This window comes from Gigantopelta aegis, chromosome 9 (genome assembly GCF_016097555.1).
Source record: "Gigantopelta aegis isolate Gae_Host chromosome 9, Gae_host_genome, whole genome shotgun sequence".
In the NCBI taxonomy this organism is placed as follows: domain Eukaryota; kingdom Metazoa; phylum Mollusca; class Gastropoda; order Neomphalida; family Peltospiridae; genus Gigantopelta; species Gigantopelta aegis.
The window spans coordinates 37,557,074-37,577,808 of NC_054707.1; the positions used below are offsets into that span (position 1 = coordinate 37,557,074).

The window sequence follows — 20,735 nt, forward strand, 5'->3', positions numbered from 1 at the left end:
CTCGGGTTATGATGTGGAAAAAGTACAAATACAGTTTTGTAAAAGATTATTGGGTGTAAGAAAAGGAACGTGTAACGAATGTGTTTATTGAGAACTTGGACGGTTTCCACTTCAGTTAACAAGAAAACTAAGATTTTTAAATATTGGATAAATTACGTATCACTACAAATTGTATATATGAAGGGGTATATATGAAGAAATGGCACAATATAACGATAATTGGTTAATGAACATTTGGTAGGAACTGTATTCACTTGGATTAAACTATACATGAAATTTATCGTATGTTGACAATAGTATCCACATTATAATCAAAGAAAGGATACTAGATACCTTTAAGCAATTATGTTATAGTAAAACAGTGACAATGCCTAAAGGACTTTCTTTTATATCAACATTTATTACATGAATTTAGATTACAAAATAGTTAAAATTGCCAATAGAAACGCGTTATATAAAATATGTAAGATTAGAATATGCGCTCATAAATTAAATGTAGAATCTAGCAGGCAGGCCTATCGCAACATCGAAAGATCAGAAAGAATATGTACTCTGTGTAATGCTAATGTTATAGAAGATGAATATCACTTTATAATAGACTGTCCACAACACAAAGATTTTCTCTGTAAATATATAAAAATGTATTATTATAAGCGGCCAAGCGTTTATCGTTTTATACAGTTATTAACCACCGGTAACAATAAGGAATTGAATAAACTAGGGAACTATTTAGTGCAAGCGACTGCAATTAGAGATCGGTTAATGCAGGATGATAGTTGATGTAATAAATGTAACTTATACTACTTTATTGATCCATATATATATGACTGTATATATATATATATATATATATATATATATATATATATATATATATATATATATATGACTGTATATATATATATATATATATATAATGATACCGGTATTACTATCCTGTAAATACCCCGCCCCCCCCCCATATATATGTGTATGTGTATGCGTAGTCAAGATTTTGTAACGGGGGGGGGGGGGGGGACGCACCAGGGGAAGGGCAACACACTATGTCTGTATGTATGATTTTATAAAATTTAATACAGTAAAGAAAAAAGGTTTACTTGGGGTTAAAGGTTTAACCCCCAGCCCCGCTACGTCACTGTGAACACTTGATATTTAACCATGTCGTTAAGTAAACATTATTTTCCTTTCCTTTTAGAACTTGTCATTTAGCATTTTATTAAGTTATTTTAATCTGATTTTGCTGCTTGTATCCAATGAAGGTCCAAGCTATCCTAGAAACAAACATCAGCTGTGGTTGTTTTGTTGGGGATTTGTGTGTGTTGTTTGGTTATTGTTGTCGTTATTGTTGCTGTTGTTTTTGTCCAGGACATGGTTTAATGGTTAGTTGTTAGTGAGAGAGAAATCAGTGCAGTAAATGGCCATTCACTTACCCACTGAGTGGTTGAAACATGCTCTGGGTGTGGGCCGGTACCGGGATGCGAACCTGGAACCTATCTACCAGCCTTGAGGCCGATTCCAAGGCCGGTGATCAATTTGCAGCAATCGAATGACGTAACCGGAAGTTTCAGAAACACGTTCTGGTTCCGGAAATTAATGGACAGTCTCACCATTCAAAGACTGACCAAGGTGTTACTGACGATCCATCAAACTGAAGGCGATGCTACCCATCGATCAACTTTCGCCAGCACTCTTATCTCCGTGAACAGTGCCAACCTCTGCTAACCCTTTTTTTTTATTTATTTTTTATCAGTAGTTTGACCCGAGGTGGGCATGCCTGAACCTTCAGTGGATATTGACATGTCAAAGTACCCTTACCCTGACCAAATAAGAACGATAAACGTTCTCCTACGTCAGTGTGTGTCTTACTAACATGTAGATACCAAGTTCAGCCTGCAGCTGTCTCACTGTTTTTATATAAAGACACGTTTTTTTTATATAAAGACACCACAGACATACAACACAGGGAAAATTACTTTTTTTTTATTTGTTAGGACATCACAAATACTATAGTTCGTCCCACAGGGAACGCCTTTTTTTCATACTATGGAATTAACTAGAATTGATTTATTTATGAGCCGATTGATTTGTAAATTGCATACACAAATAGTATTTATTGGTTATTTCCAAAACACTTTTACTTTTCTTATTACGTCAAACCAAACTGACCCCCCCCCCCCCCATTTTAACAGAATGATGGAACGGACTAGTATATGGGTGATGATATTGATATTTCTCTATTGTTATGGGACTACCTGACAGGGTTGTGTTCTGCAGTGAATCTTGCCGTCAGTTGAGCTGTCTCGGCATCATCCGAGCCCTGGGTACACGGGACCTGCAGTGCCTGCCAGGTAATCATCCGTTATTTGGGCTAATACATTCAGGAGACACACCCATAATTACATCCGTGAAGTGGGTGAAACCCTGTGTATGTAGCCTTACACCTCCGCACTGAGCCTAGCGGTGCACTCACTCTGGGTTGGAGCAGGTACTGGAATTAAAATTCCCTCTTTGCCTCAGGTGGGATACGAACCCATTAACACACGACACTTAGTGCGTTTTAAAATTTAGATAAAAGTGGACGTATACTGAACAAAACAACAACACACTGTGTTCGGCAACGATTTAATATGTCTTCAAGCAACATGCTTGGGAAAGGATCAGTTAGAAGACAAAATACACCAATGACGCAGTAGATTTGTTGATATAGTTCATACCTTGAGTACCATCCGGTGACAAATTAAGTTGTCCTGATTGAAAATACTATAAAACTGAACACTGAAATATGCATAAATACATTTACATGATACTAAAAACAATAAACGTAAAACAAAATTAATTCATCAACAACATAATAAGATCTATCATGTTTTGACATTTCTACCATAGTATCTTGACCTCTAAAATGTTAAAAGATTAAAAACAAGTTAAACATGTCTTTGACCCGACTATAGTATATACACACCCACCTCCTTTTAGAAAGTACTCCAAGAGACCTTTACAGATTTAATAGTTACATGTACTTTAATTAATATAAAGTCGCGATTTACTTTATTACTAAGAGCACGTCCACAATGAAGATATATTCATTGATATGGTTTGGAAATAACAAAACAAACACTTTTACGAACATCCAGATGTTGTCCAACAATGTTTTAAAACGGTTTAGGGAAGTTTGTGTGAGCAAACACCTTTACATAACATTCACAAATTGCCCAACAATTTGTTTGTTTAAGTTTAGTGAAATTTGTTTAAACAAACAGCTTTACGTAACATTCACAAGTTGCCCAACAAGGTTTTCAATTTTTTGTTAATGAAATTTGTTTAAACAAACACCTTTACATAACATTCTCAAGTTGCCCTGCAAGGTTTTCTAAAAGGTTAAGAAATTTGGTTTAATCCTGACAATGAAATCACTACGACAAAACGATGATCGTATATATTTAACTGTATAAAAGAAAGTGCAAGTGCCCTTACATATGACAACAAAACGATGATCGTATATTTAGCTGTATAACACAAAGTGCAAGAGCCCTTACATATGACAACAAAACTCACTGATGTGATTTTCGTTCTTAAGATAACAAACATAAATTTCTACGATACAGCGGTCCAAATGATTAAAATACAGTTTTCAAAACCATTCATCATTATTAAATGTTTGCTGTACGATTGGTCTGAACGATTCTTTGACAAAGTCGTAATGTGACCACAAAAGCATTGCAATTCTCTCAACTGAACTGCCTACGCAATGACTATCTTTACTCAGGAATTAGCTGTATAATATATATGAGTACAAAATGATCCTTACGAAATGCGGCATCGAGCAAGTACAAAGAAGGCAGTCGACAGTACAAATCAAAAAAGGAAAAGCGGTCAGATAGATGAAAAACTAATAAGGGCCTTGCGTATACAAAGTCATTGGCTTTCCTCAGACCGTACTGTAGCTAGAGAATAGTAGTACGTGGTAGTATATTAAAGGGGCTATGCAGCCCCTAATCTAGAACTGAAAAAAGGAGAAGTGACTATTCCTATGTAAAGATGGAAATTAGTAGACATTTCAAAGAATTGCTTTCCTCTGATAATGAAAGCGATGAAGTGTTTGATTTTTGTTTTTTTGGTTAAAATGGCTTTTTTTATTGCGTTTTTTACTCTTGATATTTAATTACAAAGCACAGTGTTTGGTGTAGGTTTTAGATGTCGAATACCATACTGTGACATAATATCCCATGCTATTGGCGAAATCAACACGCTGTAAGTAAAGTGTAAACGTGGGTTGGTGATCAGGCGAAACGTGTGGTCTGTGTGTATTTTGGGGTGGTTCCGTCTTCAGTACATCTTGCTTTTCTTATATCTTCGTGCCCATCCTTTGGAGAACTGAAACAAAAAGCAACACATTTTGTCAAATGCAAATTGGTCAAGCGTTCACAGTATCCATGGACATCTGAAGACAGTACTGTTCGAGTCCCTACGTCGGCTCCAAATTCAACCTCCACTGAGGGGATTCGAACCACAGACGTTCAGTACGACTCCAGCGCTCTACCAACTGAGCTAATAGGGATATTCCGAATAGCTACTGCCGGTATAAAGGAAGGAAAAGAAGAAAGGAAATGTTTTATTTAACGACGCACTCAACACATATTTACGGTTATATGGCGTCGGACATATGGTTAAGGACCACACATATACTGATACTGAGGTAGGAAACACGCTATCGCCATTTCGTGGGCTACTCCTTTTCGATTAGCAGCAAGGGATCTTTTATATGCACCATCCCACAGACAGGATAACACTTTATAACAACACTATTTTATACACACACCCAAGTATTAGCTGAGTTGTTAAAGTGCTAGACTTTCGTACTGATAGTCTGTGATTCGAATCCCCTCAGTGGAGGTTAATTTTTATCTGTTACATTCGGAGCCGACGTAGGAATAAAACTTCTCGAACAATATGATTTGATGGTGAGAGAGGGTTGAATAGATCATAGTAGGATGGGGTGCAATGAAACTGAAAGACAAAACCATATTCCCATATCAAAATCGTATCTCTGCACAAGGCAGAGTCGAAAATATGTTAGGAAAGTCGTGATTGCTTTCATGATCCACTATCACGTGCTTGCCTTTAGGAGGACCGCCACTCCCCTAGGAGATTCGTAATATAATGTTTTATCCCTCCTGTATCGCCCGTTGGACTGCCACTCCTAAGACTAGCTTAGAAACAGTTGTCCTCCTCTGTGCCATTTTCCAAATCTTAACAATTCATCATACAAATGTGTTGTATAACAACAAACAAATATAACCTGCATGTTGCTCTTTCTCTATTTAGTAATGTGCTAAGTTAGGTCAGAGGCGGATGCAGGCGTTTTTTCTAAGGACGGGGTTCAACGTTCAAAAAGGGCACCCACACTATTCAAAAGTACATTAAAATAGCATTGACCATTTTTCCCTCAAGCACCAAGGCCACCAAGATATTACGTGCCCCTCACTAACAGTAAATACATTTTGTTTTTGTATTTCTTTAAAAAACCCCACTGGATTTCCATTGTACGTTATGTGTAGCCTTGGCCACGTGCAAATGCTGTGTTTGGCCAAATTGACGATTTAACGTGTTTAGTTGGACGTGTTTAAAATGGCGACGAGACGTGTACGATTTTATACTGTTGACTATATTCACTGTTCATGCTATCTGTATTCCTGTTTTGTATTAATACGAGTATTCTTTCTTTCTTTTCTTTTCTTTCTTTTCCTTTTTCTGCTTGCTTGTTTTGTTTTGATTGTTTCTTTGTTATTTATTATTTTGTTTGTTTGGTCGGTGTTTTTTGGTCGGTGTGTAAATACATGATTTTAGTGGCCCAAACCAATATGACCATCTCTGCCTATGATCTGGGGACAATAAATCTTTATAAAAAATCCAATACCCCCCCCCCCCCCCCCCCCCAACATATGGTAATCCCAGTGTGCTTTACAATTCACGCATATGTACATATATATTCAACGTATACATGGGCCTATATAAAAATCATACATAGTGAAACCTGTATTTAGCGTGGTGTGTATATGCGATATATAAACTATAATGTTTTATACGCATAAACATGCCCATGGGGATAAGATTCGTAATATGAGTTAGTAATAACTGCGTCTTTGAAGAGGAAGGAAGGAAATGTTTTATTTAACGACACACTCAACATATTTTATTTACGGTTATATGGCGTCAGGCATATGGTTAAGGACACAAACAGATATTGAAGGAGGAATCCCGCTGTCGCCACTTTATGTGCTACTCTTTTCGATTAGCAGCAAGGGATCTTTTATATGCACCACCCCACAGACAGGACAGTACATACCACGGCCTTTGTTACACCAGTTGTGAAGCACTGGCTGGCTCGTTGAAGAGAAGACAGATTTAAACATGAAACAAAGATATGTCCATGTTTGATAATTTTTTAGGATGCGGCATCAGGGCCTTGACGACTACATGCATGACATGTAACCGGCCCGGCTATCATTGGCGCTTGTTAACAAAACACTGACTGGTCCACACGTACCTGACATCTGCCGACGACAGGGTTGAATGTGTATCCAGACTTGCAGAGACGTCGCTTGGATGGAGAGGGGATGGCGAGGAGTTTCTGCAGGACCGCGATGTCGTCCGGCGTTAGGACCATCTCGCCGTCGGAGAGGTCGCCCGCGTCCCGCCGAGACCTCACTTCGTCCGCTTCCACGTACAGGTTTACTGGGAAAGACGCAAAAAAAAGAAGAAGAAAGAATATTAGGTCAATCCAAGGTTATATCTGATTAAAAGCGTAATATTTTATTGCATATGGATGTAATAATAATATTTCATACACACCAGTTGGTGAGAATGTAACCGGATGTTTTAAATTGCATTTCACATAAACTACAATTTTAAAACAGTTTACATATATTTTATTCTTTCTAACTCTAATAGTACAAAGCTGTCTCTTATTTTGTTTCTATTGTTTTCCTGTGTCTTTGGTATTGTCAGCTTGGGTTGTGTTCACCCTCAACTCAGTGTTCAGGCCAGGTAATCGTTCAGTAGTAAGCTCATCTATTGTTTCTTTTGTTACCTGGTGTTCTCTGGAGTCAGGTGTTTTTCTGCGTTGCAAGTTTATATGTGATCAAGTTCTGCACAGCACAATTATTAACAGCACAGGTAAATACAAACATATATTTTAAGTTATAACCATATGTTTTAAGTTGTAAAAAAGATTAGTGTATGTATATTTTATGATAAACCTTAAATTGGAACTTAGCATGTGTAGGTAGTTGATTAAACTTAGTCTGTAGCGAATGGGTTAAAGTAGTGCTTAATAATGTTTATAATTATATTGGGATATTTGTCTTCTAAGACGAATATGTGATTAGGTTTGATGATAATAAAATTAAGTAAATAATTAATCAGTTATTAATTTAAAGTTAAAGTAGTGCTTAATAATGTTTATAATTATATTGGGATATTTGTTTTCTAAGACGAATATGTGATTAGGTTTGATGATAATAAAATTAAGTAAATAACTAAATCAGTTATTAATCTATTTTATTATTAATTCTATGTTCTTTAATTCTATATATTCTATGTGTATATTTTATGAGCACCTATTTATAAGTGGTATTTTGTTGACAGGTTATCAATGATGTAACTCAACCAGCATCATTATTCAAACGACCTGACCCACAGTCGGTAGGTTAAATATTTACTTATATGTGTATGTGATGTTTATGTTTATGTGTGCTATGGAATACACAGAAGTGTTTATTTGTATAGTTATTTTATAACGTGCTTAACACATGCTTATAGCAATGATGTGATAATTAAATTAACCTTTGAATTATAATTATATTTGATTTGAGTCTGAATTGAAATGTCTGTGTGTTAAAGGGACATCCCGAGTTTGCTGCAATTTTTAAGATGTTATCGACTAGCAGACTTTTTAACGATTGCAATTATATATCAAATATATTTTTCTGGATAAAATATTAGTGGCTGCATATTAAACGTGTTTCTGATCGTTCTAATATTTGTACTAGGTTAAATTTAATTTTATTTCCTAAAATATGTTTTCGTACGTACGAAATTATTTGAAGACAAAATCAAGTTTGGGCTTCTTACAACTATTAAGACGACCAGAAACACATTGAATATACAGACACTGATATTCTAAACAAGAAAATATATTTAATATGTATGTTTAATCGTAGAAATATTTTATTAATCGGAAACATCTTACAATGCAGCAAACTCAGGAATGTCCCTTTAAATGTACATTAGTAATAATATATCTAGTGACCTGGAAAACGTAACTGATTTTATGTCCTTTTGTTAGTCTAGGGTCGTTATATATACATGTGTGTTGATGTATGTTTTATATACATCGGGATCTTCACATCCCTCCAGGTGATCCCTGAATAAAGACCTTAAACCCCAACTGAGGTCTTCTGTGCTATATAGAGCCTTCGGTAACAAGAACATCATTCGTTATTTTTATACATACTTGTTAACACATATGTACGTGTGACAAACGACTAGCTGCTCCTAGGTGATGCCCAGGTCACCAATGCCATACCATCCAATAAAAAAACAAACAAACAAACAAACAAACAACAACCCAAAAACAACAACGGCCGAATTGATCACTCCGTGACGTACAAGTTAACCTGAAATTGACTTGTCTGTGACGCACAAGTTAACTATATGGGCAAGGGCCGTAAATAGGTTTTCGTTGGAAAAGACATTTAAATTATTTTAAAACAGGTTTTTTTTTGAGAAATGGAATATAACATTCGTGCCCGTTAGATACCATTTATCTTAAAAACTTGTTGTTTAAAAACGTATCCAACTCGCTTTCGCTCGTTAGATACGTTTTACAACTCATTGTAAGATAAATGGTATCTAACGGCCACTCATGTAGTATTCTCTATATAGAAAATGATTGGGTGAAATGAGGGTGGTAAAAGTGTTGTTTTATTTTTTAACCTATGTGGAGAAAGTCCTATATTTAATACTGTGTCGGGATTAACAGTGTTATTTTATTAATTTATGTGTAGAAAGTCCTATATTTAATACTGTGTCGAGTTTAACATTATTATGTTTTTTAATCTGTGTAGAAAGTCCTATGTTTAATACTGTGTCGGGATTAACATTGTTATGTTTTTTAATCTATGTAGAAAGTCCTATATTTAATACTGTGTCGGGATTAAGATTGTTATTTTTTTTAATCTGTGTAGAAAGTCCTATATTTAATACTGTGTCGGGATTAACATTGTTATGTTTTTTAATCTGTGTAGAAAGTCCTATATTTAATACTGTGTCGGGATTAACATTGTTATTTTTTAATCTATGTGTAGAAAGTCCTATATTTAATACTGTGTCGGGATTAACATTGTTATTTTTTAATCTGTGTAGAAAGTCCTATATTTAATACTGTGTTGGGATTAACATTGTTATGTATTTGTATTTTAATCTATGTGTAGAAAGTCCTATATTTCATACTGTGTCGAGATTAACATTGTTATTTTTTTAATCTGTGTAGAAAGTCCTATATTTAATACGGTGTCGGGATTAACATTGTTATATTTTTTAATCTATGTGTAGAAAGTCCTATATTTAATACGGTGTCGGGATTAACATTATTGTCCCTATTTATTTTAAGTCCTAAAATATTATATAGCAAATATTTCAACCTGATGCACATACACTGGCGTATACATAGCCGTTTATATTCTTGAAAGGGTATTAACAATGGTTTGGACGATTACACGCATTACGACGATCACACTGAATGTAAAGAAACTGAGACTATCTTCTAAAAAAAAATTATTGTGTAATTTCAGTTTTTATATAGATTGTAGTATGTAGCCGGAAGTATGTTAATGCCAGGAAACTCAACAGTTTCGATGTTTAAGGTGTGGTTGATTATGTTTAAGACTTTTACAGTTTCCAAACAAGATCTAAAATCTTTTTTTTTGTTCAAAAGTGCAATACTTTAAACAGTTCTATAACAGTTAAGTGAGAGCATAAGTTGCGAACGGAGACTGGTGAATAATAGGACAATACACCTTTAACACACACCATCTCGCGGTTAATGAAAAAACCCCTCATTGCTCCCCAAACACCGGCGATAATGAGCCGGGACTTGGGAGCGCATCGACAAGGGAGCACTGCGGATATTCTGCTTCCCCATCAATCGCTCTGGCGGCGCCATCTCATAAAACCAAGTCCCCGTTCCAGGTACCAGATGCGCAACGCAATGCTATTCCCAACCGACCGATACGTCTTCGTCCGACCATCAGCAGATCACATTAGTACTGGATCGTGTCGTGTTCGCTTGATTGGCTGTGCTCGTTAGTCTATATACGGACAAGATATCAACAGTGCCTTCCTATAAACCGAGAATTAATTTATCCTTTTACATATATATATTCTTAATTACGTCACTCGCGTGGACAGTTCGCGTGGTGGTAACCGCAGTAATTAGAACCGGTATATCACTGTTATTGGTCGACCCTTTTTGCTGATGCTCTTGTGGGAGTTTGGCGCGATCGTAAATTTGTCTTCTGCGTTTTTCGAAGCCATAAAGCGATTGTAATGAACTGATCGTTAACTGATAATCGTAAATAAAATTACACGTATGGACCATATACTAACTGGTGACTGTACTTTTGTAGATGCAATACAGTATAATACATTACATTACATTACAATACAATACAATACAATACAATACAATACAATACAATACAATACAATACAATACAATCTTTGTTGCAACCACTGTATGAGTACACTGGTTAAGGGGGCAGATTCCCATTTACTAAAAGAAAGAAAATGCAAACATATGAACTAGTTATAACAGAGATTTAACATTAACTAGTAATTAGAAAGTCTCCTTGTAATTGTGAACTGTAAAGCAATTCGGAGAGTTTAATAAATTGGCTGTTCAAGTTAAAATTATAATCGTTAATTATACTACTATGTGGACCATTCGTTTGATTGTATTTATATAATAACTGGTAATTCACTTGACTGTGGAAACCTAGTCAGTAAAACGAGAAGCTTATTGTTTGACCGTATGCGACAAAATTATCAAATGTTTGACATCCAATAGTCGATGTACCGGCCTCGGTGGCATCGTGGTTAGGCCATCGGTCTACAGGCTGGTAGGTACTGGGTTCGAATCCCAGTCCAGGCATGGAATTTTTAATCCAGATACCGACTCCAAACCCTGAGTGAGTGCTCCGCAAGGCTCAATGGGTAGGTGTAAACCACTTGCAGCGACCAGTGATCCATAACTGGTTCAACAAAGGCCATGGTTTGTGCTATCCTGCCTGTGGGAAGCGCAAATAAAAGATCCTTTGCTGCTAATCGGAAAGAGTAGCCCATGTAGTGGCGACAGCGGGTTTCCTCTCAAAATCTATGTGGTCCTTAACCATATGTCTGACGCCATATAACCGTAAATAAAATGTGTTGAGTGCGTCGTTAAATAAAACAATTCTTTCTTTTTTTCCAATAGTCGATGCTTAAAGGGACAGACGCTAGTTTCAGCCCATGAAAATTAACACTAAATTTAGTTAATCTACAAACCTGTAACACATCTGGATCAAGTTACAACTGAGTGAAACATGAGTCTGTGACTTTGAAATGGTAAAATACCCTCTAAAATTAGACTCAAACTCGACTCCATAAGTGTTACTTCTCAGACGGACATGTGTTTTTAAAAAATATGAGAAATGCATTTTGTGATATTAAAAACACCAGGATAACCAAAAACACTTCGAATGTACGGGAATTGATAATCTAAACAATAAAATTTAAGTAAATTTTGATTTCAGTTATTAAAAAAACCCGTATCTAATAGTCAAAACTATGCCTTACTGTTTAAAAACGAGGGTATGTCCCTTTAATAAATAATAAATGTACACTTTGGATATGTATGACAATATGATATAGACAGACAGACAGACAGATTCATGTATGTTAACACACACACACACACACACACACACACACACACACACACACACACACCACACCACACCACACCACACCACACCACACCACACCACACCACACACACACCACACCACACACACACACACACATATATATATATATATATATATATATATATATATATATATATATATATATATATATATATATATATATATATATATATATATATAGGCTGCTTACTCCATTTAATCCCTTGTGTATCATACTATATACATGATTATCTGTCACTATCCATATGCATGAGTTGAAAAATATATCAGAAAAATGAAACCTTTACAGATATGTTTGTTATTTCAAATCAGTATTGTAATACGTTTACGAAATGAGGAATATAGGCATATGCAATGTCCTGACATCAACGCTGGTTACTATAATCCAATTAACTCCAGCTCATTTATCAAAGAAAGCCAAAGATCCAAAAAGAACACATCCGTAAAGTCTGTTTTCCAAATGACAGTATACGCCCTTTTGGGATAGCCGGCGACACCATATTGATATTACTGACTATTCTCCATAGGGAACAGTTCTGTAAAGTCTGTCTAAAATTCCAAATGACAATACACGTCCTTTTGGGACAACAGCGAGAACATATGACTATTGATGACTAGTCATCATGTGTGCGCTGTACAAAATCGAAAAGCATATACAGGCATCTGAGTATTGAAAATTAGATAATTATATTGACGTGCCTCTATCAAAAAAGAAAAAAAAAAAAAAGGGACGAGACGTAGCCCAGTGGTAAAGCGCTCGCTTGATGCGCGATCGGTTTGGGATCGATCCCCGTCGGTGCGCCCATTGGGTTAATATTCGTTCCAGCCAGTGCACTACGAATGGTATATCAAAGTTCGCGGTATGTGCTATCCTGTCTGTGGGATGGTGTATATAAAAGATCCCTTGCGGGTTACGTTTCTTCTAAGAGTGGGCGGGACGTAGTCCAGTGGGAAAGCGCTCGCTCGATGCACGGTCGGTTTGGGATCGATCACCATCGATGGGTTCATTGGGCTATTTCTCGTTCCGGCCAGTGCACCACGACTGGTATATCAAAGCCTGTGGTATGTACTACCCTGTCTGTGGGATGGCGCATATAAAAGATCCCTTGCTGCTAATCGAAAAGATTAGCCCATGAAGTGGCGACAGCGGGTGTTCTCTCTCGATATCTGTGTGGTCCTTAACCATATGTCTGACGCCATATAACCGTAAATAAAATGTGCTGAGTGCGTCGTTAAATAAAACATTTCTTTCTTTCCAATAGCCGGTGATTAATAAAATCAATGTTTTCTAGTGGTGTCGTTAAACAAAACAAACTTTTCCTCTCTAAGACTATGTCAAACATGTGGTAATCCAATAGCCGATGATTAATAAATCAATGTGCTCTAGTGGTGTCATTAAATAAAACAAACTTTAACTATTCCAAAAAAGATTCAGGCATTTTTGAAAATTTGCGAGAACCTTTTATAGGTTAAGTCAAAAACAATTCAGGTAAGCCGCAAAATCCATTTGTCCGCAATCCGTTTGCGTATACGGACGCGCATACATGGAATCCACTCAACCTATTTGCATAGAAAGTGATTGATGCGGGTTACGCAGTACGAATTATGTATACGGATTGCGGACAAACGAAATGTGCCCCTAATCCTTTTTTTTTCGTTTTAAGTAACCTATTACGACAATTAAATGTTTTCCTTTTGTCATAATAAGTTTAATTTAAGATACCATTTTATGATTTAGTGTGTGTGTATGTGTGTATGTATGCGGTGCGTGGTTATGGTTATGGGCACTTTATTAACGTGCCTATATCCAAATGAGGATCAGACACGTCCATCCCACGCCCATCCATGACATATACTGTCAGTTTTATGTCAGCTGGTTTGATTATATTAACAAAAATTAAACAATAATGTTCGGTCATTGTACAACTGCCAGTCTGGCAGTGTGAAAATATAGCGCATGTTCTATGACGTCCGTTGCCCCGTTTTACGAAGTGATCTTAGGGACAACATCACCTTAAAGCCACAAAGGGGCAGACCCTAAGGCATATTTTTCACCTAGACCCTATTTTCAACCCGTAAAAATGGACACTCAATATGGTTAATTTACAAACCTGTAACACATTTGGATACAACAGAGTGAAACAAGAGTCTGTGGCGTTGAAATACCCTTAAAAACAGACTAAAACACGACTCCATAATCGTTATTTCTCAGACGCACGTGCGTTTTTAAAAATAAAAAAAATTCATTTTGTGGTATTAGAAACACCAGGATGACCAGAAACACTTCGGTTTTACGGAAATGGATAATCTAAACAATAAAATATAAGTAATGTTTGATTTCAGTGATCAAAAACGGCTCAAATAGTGAGAAATATGCCTTAGTGTTTAAATACTAGGGTCTGTCCCTTAAGTGCATAGCTACCTTATTCACTTAAGGTGATCTCAGCGTTAAGATCGCTTAGTAAAAAGGGACCCTGATCTGTAGTTCGCGCCAGTATAGACACGGTGTGTTTTGTCACATTCGATTCGGTGTGTTTCTTTTTCGTCTGGTACCATTCTCACTGTATTCAGTCATAGACCAGGCTCCGGTGTGTTATGAGCCTTAAAAATTCATCCGTGTACACCAGTTGTGGTCTCGGTTATTATAATGGCTATGATAGCTCAATACAGTGCCTTGACACGACCAAACTTGAAATTTTAAAGTACGTTTCAGAAATGTATCTTAATGAAACGTCAACTTAGAGCACAAACGTTTATTCGTCACAAGATAAGATGTTTAAACATTTTGTGTTCCGGATGAATTTATACACACAAAAATAAACCTTTTTCTAAAAGCAAGAAATTATTAAAACAATTTTTTCTTCTTCAGAAATAGCGTATAGTGTGGAGAGAGGAACAAGTACGTTTAAAAATGCACGTTTATCTACACACATGGCCGCATCTCTCTATATTACTGTCAATCTTGATTTGTGCTGGTATATATTGATTGATGCTGTTCATCTGTAGAATTGGTCCCAATTCTCATAAAATGGAGAGATCAGTGAATGGATATGTAGCCGTACATTAGCTGATTTCTCAGGACACGTAGATATGTAGGATATGGATGAATTTTAGACAGTTTTCTTTCAGTATGGTGGATTGTGTCGTAGGATCCACTCCACACTCTGTAGTCCCATTCTAATAGGGGGCGGGATTTAGCTCAGTTGATTTTTGCTAGGTTGAGGTGCTTGCGTCGCAGGATCGAACCACCTCGGTGGATCCATTCAACTGATTGTTGTTTTTTCCCCCGTTCCAACCAGTGCACCACAATTGGTTCAAAGGCCGTAGTATGTGCTGTTCTGTCTCTGTGAAAGTGCATACAAAAGATCGCTTGCTGCATTAGGAAAAATGTAGCGGGTTTCTACTGATGACTACGTGTCAGAATTACCTAACGTTTGACATCCAGTAACAGATGGTTAATTAAACAATGTGCTCTAGTGGTGTCGTTAAACAAAACAAATTTTAATTTTTGTTTAACATTCTATGATTCTTTGTTTTTTTCCTCGTCCTAATCAGTGCTTCACGGCTGCTATACAAAAGGACGTGGTATGTGTTGTCCTCTCTGTGGGAAATTGATATAAAAATGTCTTGCTGCTCATGTACAAATGTAGTAGGTTTACTCTGAGACGACTATATGTCAGAATTACCAAATGTTTGACACCCATTAGACGATGAGTTAATTAATTAATCTGCTCTAGTGTTGTTGTTTTGTTTAAGAAAACAAACTTTAACTTTTTTGTAACTATTTTGGTTCCAACCTAAGTCTTCCTCCCACGAACATTTACCTTAATTCTATAATACATATACTTTGCAGGACCCACCTATGGAAAGAAGGAAATGGTTTATTTAACGACGCACTCAACACATTTTATTTACGGTTATATGGCGTCGGAGGGAAGAAACCCGCTGTCGCCACTTCATGGGCTACTCTTTTCGATTAGCACGGCCTTTGATGTACCAGTTGTGATGCACTGGCTGGAGCGAGAAATAGCCCAATGGGCCAACTGACGGGGATCGATCCCAAACTGACCGCGCATCAAACGAACGCTTTACCACTGGGCTATGTCCCGCCCCTGCATATATAAAAGATCACTTGCCGATTCATCGATCGGAGTACTTAGCCAGTGGTTTAAAAGTCAAGTATTTTTAGTCTCATTGAAATTACTAAAAAGATCATAATTATAAAAAGGACTTATTTTAAATATTTTTAGTTAAATGTTTGTATTACTTTCATCATAATGTGTATTTTTGACAATGTTCGCACCCATACAATCCACAGCCATATATGTATGGAAACGTTTCTCATCAAACCTTACAAAAACCCTCAGTTGAATAAAGGTTTAGCTATTTAATTTTTCACAAAATATTCTTCTTTGAACATTACCCAAATTGATCGCGGCCCACTTTTGTTACAAGGAAATCCCGGTGTATGAATACTATGCCTTATTACAGCTCAACCGTTTGCACTGCTGGTGAAAAACTAATTGTCATTTTAAAAATTACTCCTTGGCTATCACTAATCTTAAGAATGTGCTTCCTATTCCAAATAATTAGCCTTCAAACATGGACCTGTGCAAAACCAACAAGCGAACTCTTTGCGGGTAAACAAGGGAGCTAACTGTATATTACTACCATAGTCTTTGTTCTCAACAACGGCCTCGGTGGCGCAGTGGTTAAGCCATCGGACTACAGGCTGGTAGATACAGGGTTCGCAGCCCGGTAACGGCTCCAACCCAGAGCGAGTTCTTAAGGACTCAATGGGTAATTTTAAGGCCACTACACCCTCTTCTCTCTCACTAACCACTAACCAACTAACAACTAACCCACTGTCCTAGACAGACAACCCAGATAGCTCAGGTGTGTGTCCAGGACAGCGTGCTTGAACAGAAATAAGTTGAAATGAAATGTTCTCAACGAATATCAGGATGTTCGCCCAATATCTTTTTAATGATTGTTGCTGTGTTATTCGACAATACAAGTAATGTGATAATGTGTTGACCGAATTGCCTAAAAACATTTTTGTATCAGTTTAATGACTATCCTTGGCTCAAATTAAAATTCTATGACTTTCCACACGTTTCGAGAAATATTTGACCCGTGTGAATTCACATTTATGCATATATATATATATACAATTTTGGAACTAAGCTTAGTTTAAAATAAATCAAATTAGTATGTAATGTCCATTCTCCCTGCCTCCCTAACCCCAAAATAAGGCCAAGTGGACCGAACTAGTTACACTGTGAAACAATATATGTATAGAACTTCACATACGTTGTTTTCGCTTCCTATTTATTGCACGAGTTTATTTTGCGCAAAAATATATACCAAGAGACCGCGTAGCGGTCGAGTGGTATGTTCTTTCGCAAAATAAACGAGTTTTAAATTTAACGTCACTTTGTTAAATCTATGATCAAAACTCCTTTCATGAATTCATTTAACGTTAAGAATCATACTCTGCGGCAGCCTTGTATAATGTTTCAAATACGTTGCGATATATGCGATACATAATAAATTTATTACCCGGCTTCAAAAGGCCTTTATCACTGTAGTAAGATTGAATAGATATGTACTCATTAGACCTTTCGTTGTGTGTTGATTCGTTTTTAACCCTAAAGGTCTATAGCTGTTTGGTAGTGATACAAGTAGGAATAAATTATTATCGTTATGGAGATTCGATAAAAAAAAATTAAAACCTCTAAATTCGGCAACAATCACCCAGGCCCAAACGCACACTAAAATGGAAGGCAGTACTCCTGTGTCAAAAGTACAAATTAACATGCGTTGTATCAAAACAGATACACCCTACCGCAGGGGTGGCACAGTGTAAACAATGGTGGTACGGGTCGAGGTTGCCAGACTCTCCTTTCAAATTACCTGTGAAAGACATTTTCACAGATCTATACAACACGTATAACCCACACAAAAAAAGAAGAAGAAAAAGGTGGTACGGCTGTACCTATTTAACCATGTCTGTACCGGCCGTACGATCTTCACCGCTCCTGCTACCTACTAAGCTATTTTGTTATTCATCATATTCATACATTAAACATTGTTGTCAGTGCAGTGGATATTTGGGGAGCGGCGAACACCCTCTGCACTTCCCCTGGAAGGTATATTGAATTAAGCTCAACAATAGAAGTTTTTTTTTTTGCATACAAGTATATTTGTCTCTTTCACGCAACAAAGAAGTACCATATGTGTTCATATCGATTCATATGCATGATACAAACTTACTAAAGCTGTGTTCATATATGCTATATAAAATTTATAAGCATGGCTGTTTGTATTTGTTTTAATATGGATTATATAAAGTTTTTATTCATGTGCATAAATGATATAATATATATATCTATTATTATTATATATATATTTTTTAATAGTTTATTGCCCCAGAAATATGTTATGATAGTGTCAGGGTTGAGGCCCTGATTTCACTATCTTACAAAGTACACAGCAAACAATATAAAAAGAAGCAGTGACAAAAGTGGAAATAAAAATAAGATTGAAAAGAGAAAACTTAAAATGAAGTTATAGATATACTTCCAAACTGGCGTCATATTTAAAATTATACACATAACAAAAGTACTAAGTGTCTCAGTTGTGGCCTTCTAGAAATTTTAACCATGGTTCCCAATTGTCGTCGAATTCTGTATGTAAACAGTTTTTGTAATATATGTATTTTTCTATTTGTAACTTATCTTTAATAAAATTGTTGATACTAGTTTCGTTTAGTGTACTCTTTTGTAATTTTGATTTGTATATGTAATATTTTACGTTAACAATTAACCAGTTTACAAATATATGTTTACTATTTCTAATTCCAAATAAGACTGTGTTCCTATTCAACTGCGTATAATCACCTTTTTGTAATAACCATTTTTCTATAATACTCCAGATCAACAATAGAAGTTAATAAATCAATGTGGTGTTGTTAAATAAATATTTTTTCATTATTAAGATAGTTATAATAGTCGAATGTCGGCGGTTCAATGAACATTCTAATTGTTTTTAGCAAATTGCATAAAACCACAATCAACATTTCAAAAAAAACATATAACATCTAAAATGTTGAAAACAATAGAAACAGCTCACCTGTTAAAAACAGTAGGCATATAACCATAGCGAAGACAATCTTTGACAATTGTGCCATTCTGTTAGTGAGTTCCAGTGAGAAAGGACGAGTAAATAGTGTTAGCAGTATTTTTTTCAGTATTTTTTTTTTTCGTCACTTCGGTTACAAAGAAAATACTAATCTCTTTCACTATCTTCTTCTTTCTTTTTTGTTGAATCAAACAGACCCGCTGTGAATACAGTACTGTTATTAATAACCCTGGGATGGTCACGTGGTTACTGGGAAGCCAATACAATTCGAGATCAAGAAATAATGCCAACATGGCTTTGGACATGTGAACATTTCGTTCCCTTAAGATATATCTAATTACTTGAGTTTGGAATGAGTTCCAAACCAGCTCGATATTAATCTGTAATTTCCCTAAGTGCTATTGTTTATTGGATAATAATATGGTCTGGGAGTGAGACATAGACAACGCTGCAATTAATTGACTCATTAACAGTAGATCCAGGCATGTACGTAGTACATAGTGTGGAAAACGTAAACCCTTTTAATGTCTAATTTAGAAAATTGGCTTTTAGTTTATGAATTTGCAACTAAAACATGATTTGTTTCAGGGTTGTACCTAGCATGTGCAAGGGGATAGTTGCCCCCACCCTACCCCAACTCCGGAAATACACCCCCCCCCCCAATCCTTTTTTGTCTAAGTGTAAAATATATCATAAATAATACTGTACCCCCATTATAATTGTACTTCCCGCCCCCTAGTTATTTGTTTATAAGCTACTTTATAAAATGGATATTTGAATTGATCTTCATTGACAATGCTGAAAATGTCATATGTCATAAACCATGTCTCATTTGGAAAACTGGCTTTCAGTTTTTGATTTATCAACTAAACATATATATTTTATTTATAAACGACTTATGAAATCTATCTTTGGATTGGTCTTCATTTACTTGATTCCTATCCCAACCAGTGCCTCGTGGCTAGTACATCAAAGGTCGTGGTTTGTACTACCCTGTGTATGATAAAGTGCATATATAAAAGGAAGGAAGGAAATGGTTTATTTAACGACGCACTCAACACATTTTATTTACGGTTATATGGCGTCGGACATTTGGTTAAGGACCACATAGATACTGAGGGAAGAAACCCGCTGTCGCCACTTCATGGGCTATTTTCGATTAGCATCAAGGGATCTTTTATATGTACCATCCCATAGACAGGATACCACATATTACGGCATTTGATGTACCAGTCGTGGTGCACTGGCTGGAGCGAGAAATAGCCCAATGGGCCCACTGACGGGAATCGATCCCAAACCGACCGCGCATCAAGCGAGCGCTTTACCACTGGGCTATGTCCCGCCCCTGCATATATAAAAGATCACTTGCCGATTCATCGATCGGAGTACTTAGCCAGTGGGGCGGCAGCGGGTTCTCTCTTTCTCTTTATCGACCTGATTTCAAAATAACCATGTGTTGGAGACATCAAACAGCTATAGCTTAAAGGGGCGGGATGTAGCCCAGTGGTAAAACGCTTGCCTGATGCGCGGTTTGTCTAGGATCGATCCCCGTCGGTGGGCTCAATG

At 36.4% G+C, this 20,735-nt stretch overlaps 1 protein-coding gene across 1 annotated transcript; it reads right to left on the reverse strand.

Moving 5' to 3' along the window:
- Positions 1-2,608: 2,608 nt before the first annotated feature.
- On the reverse strand, positions 2,609-19,337 carry LOC121381198 (O2 contryphan Vc1-like). Its single transcript, XM_041510391.1, has 3 exons — positions 19,161-19,337; positions 6,548-6,735; positions 2,609-4,374 (listed from the first exon to the last, which is right to left on the reverse strand). Exons 1-3 carry the CDS (start codon positions 19,216-19,218, stop codon positions 4,327-4,329), a joined length of 294 nt encoding a protein of 97 aa, XP_041366325.1. The 5' UTR covers positions 19,219-19,337; the 3' UTR covers positions 2,609-4,326.
- Positions 19,338-20,735: the final 1,398 nt, after the last annotated feature.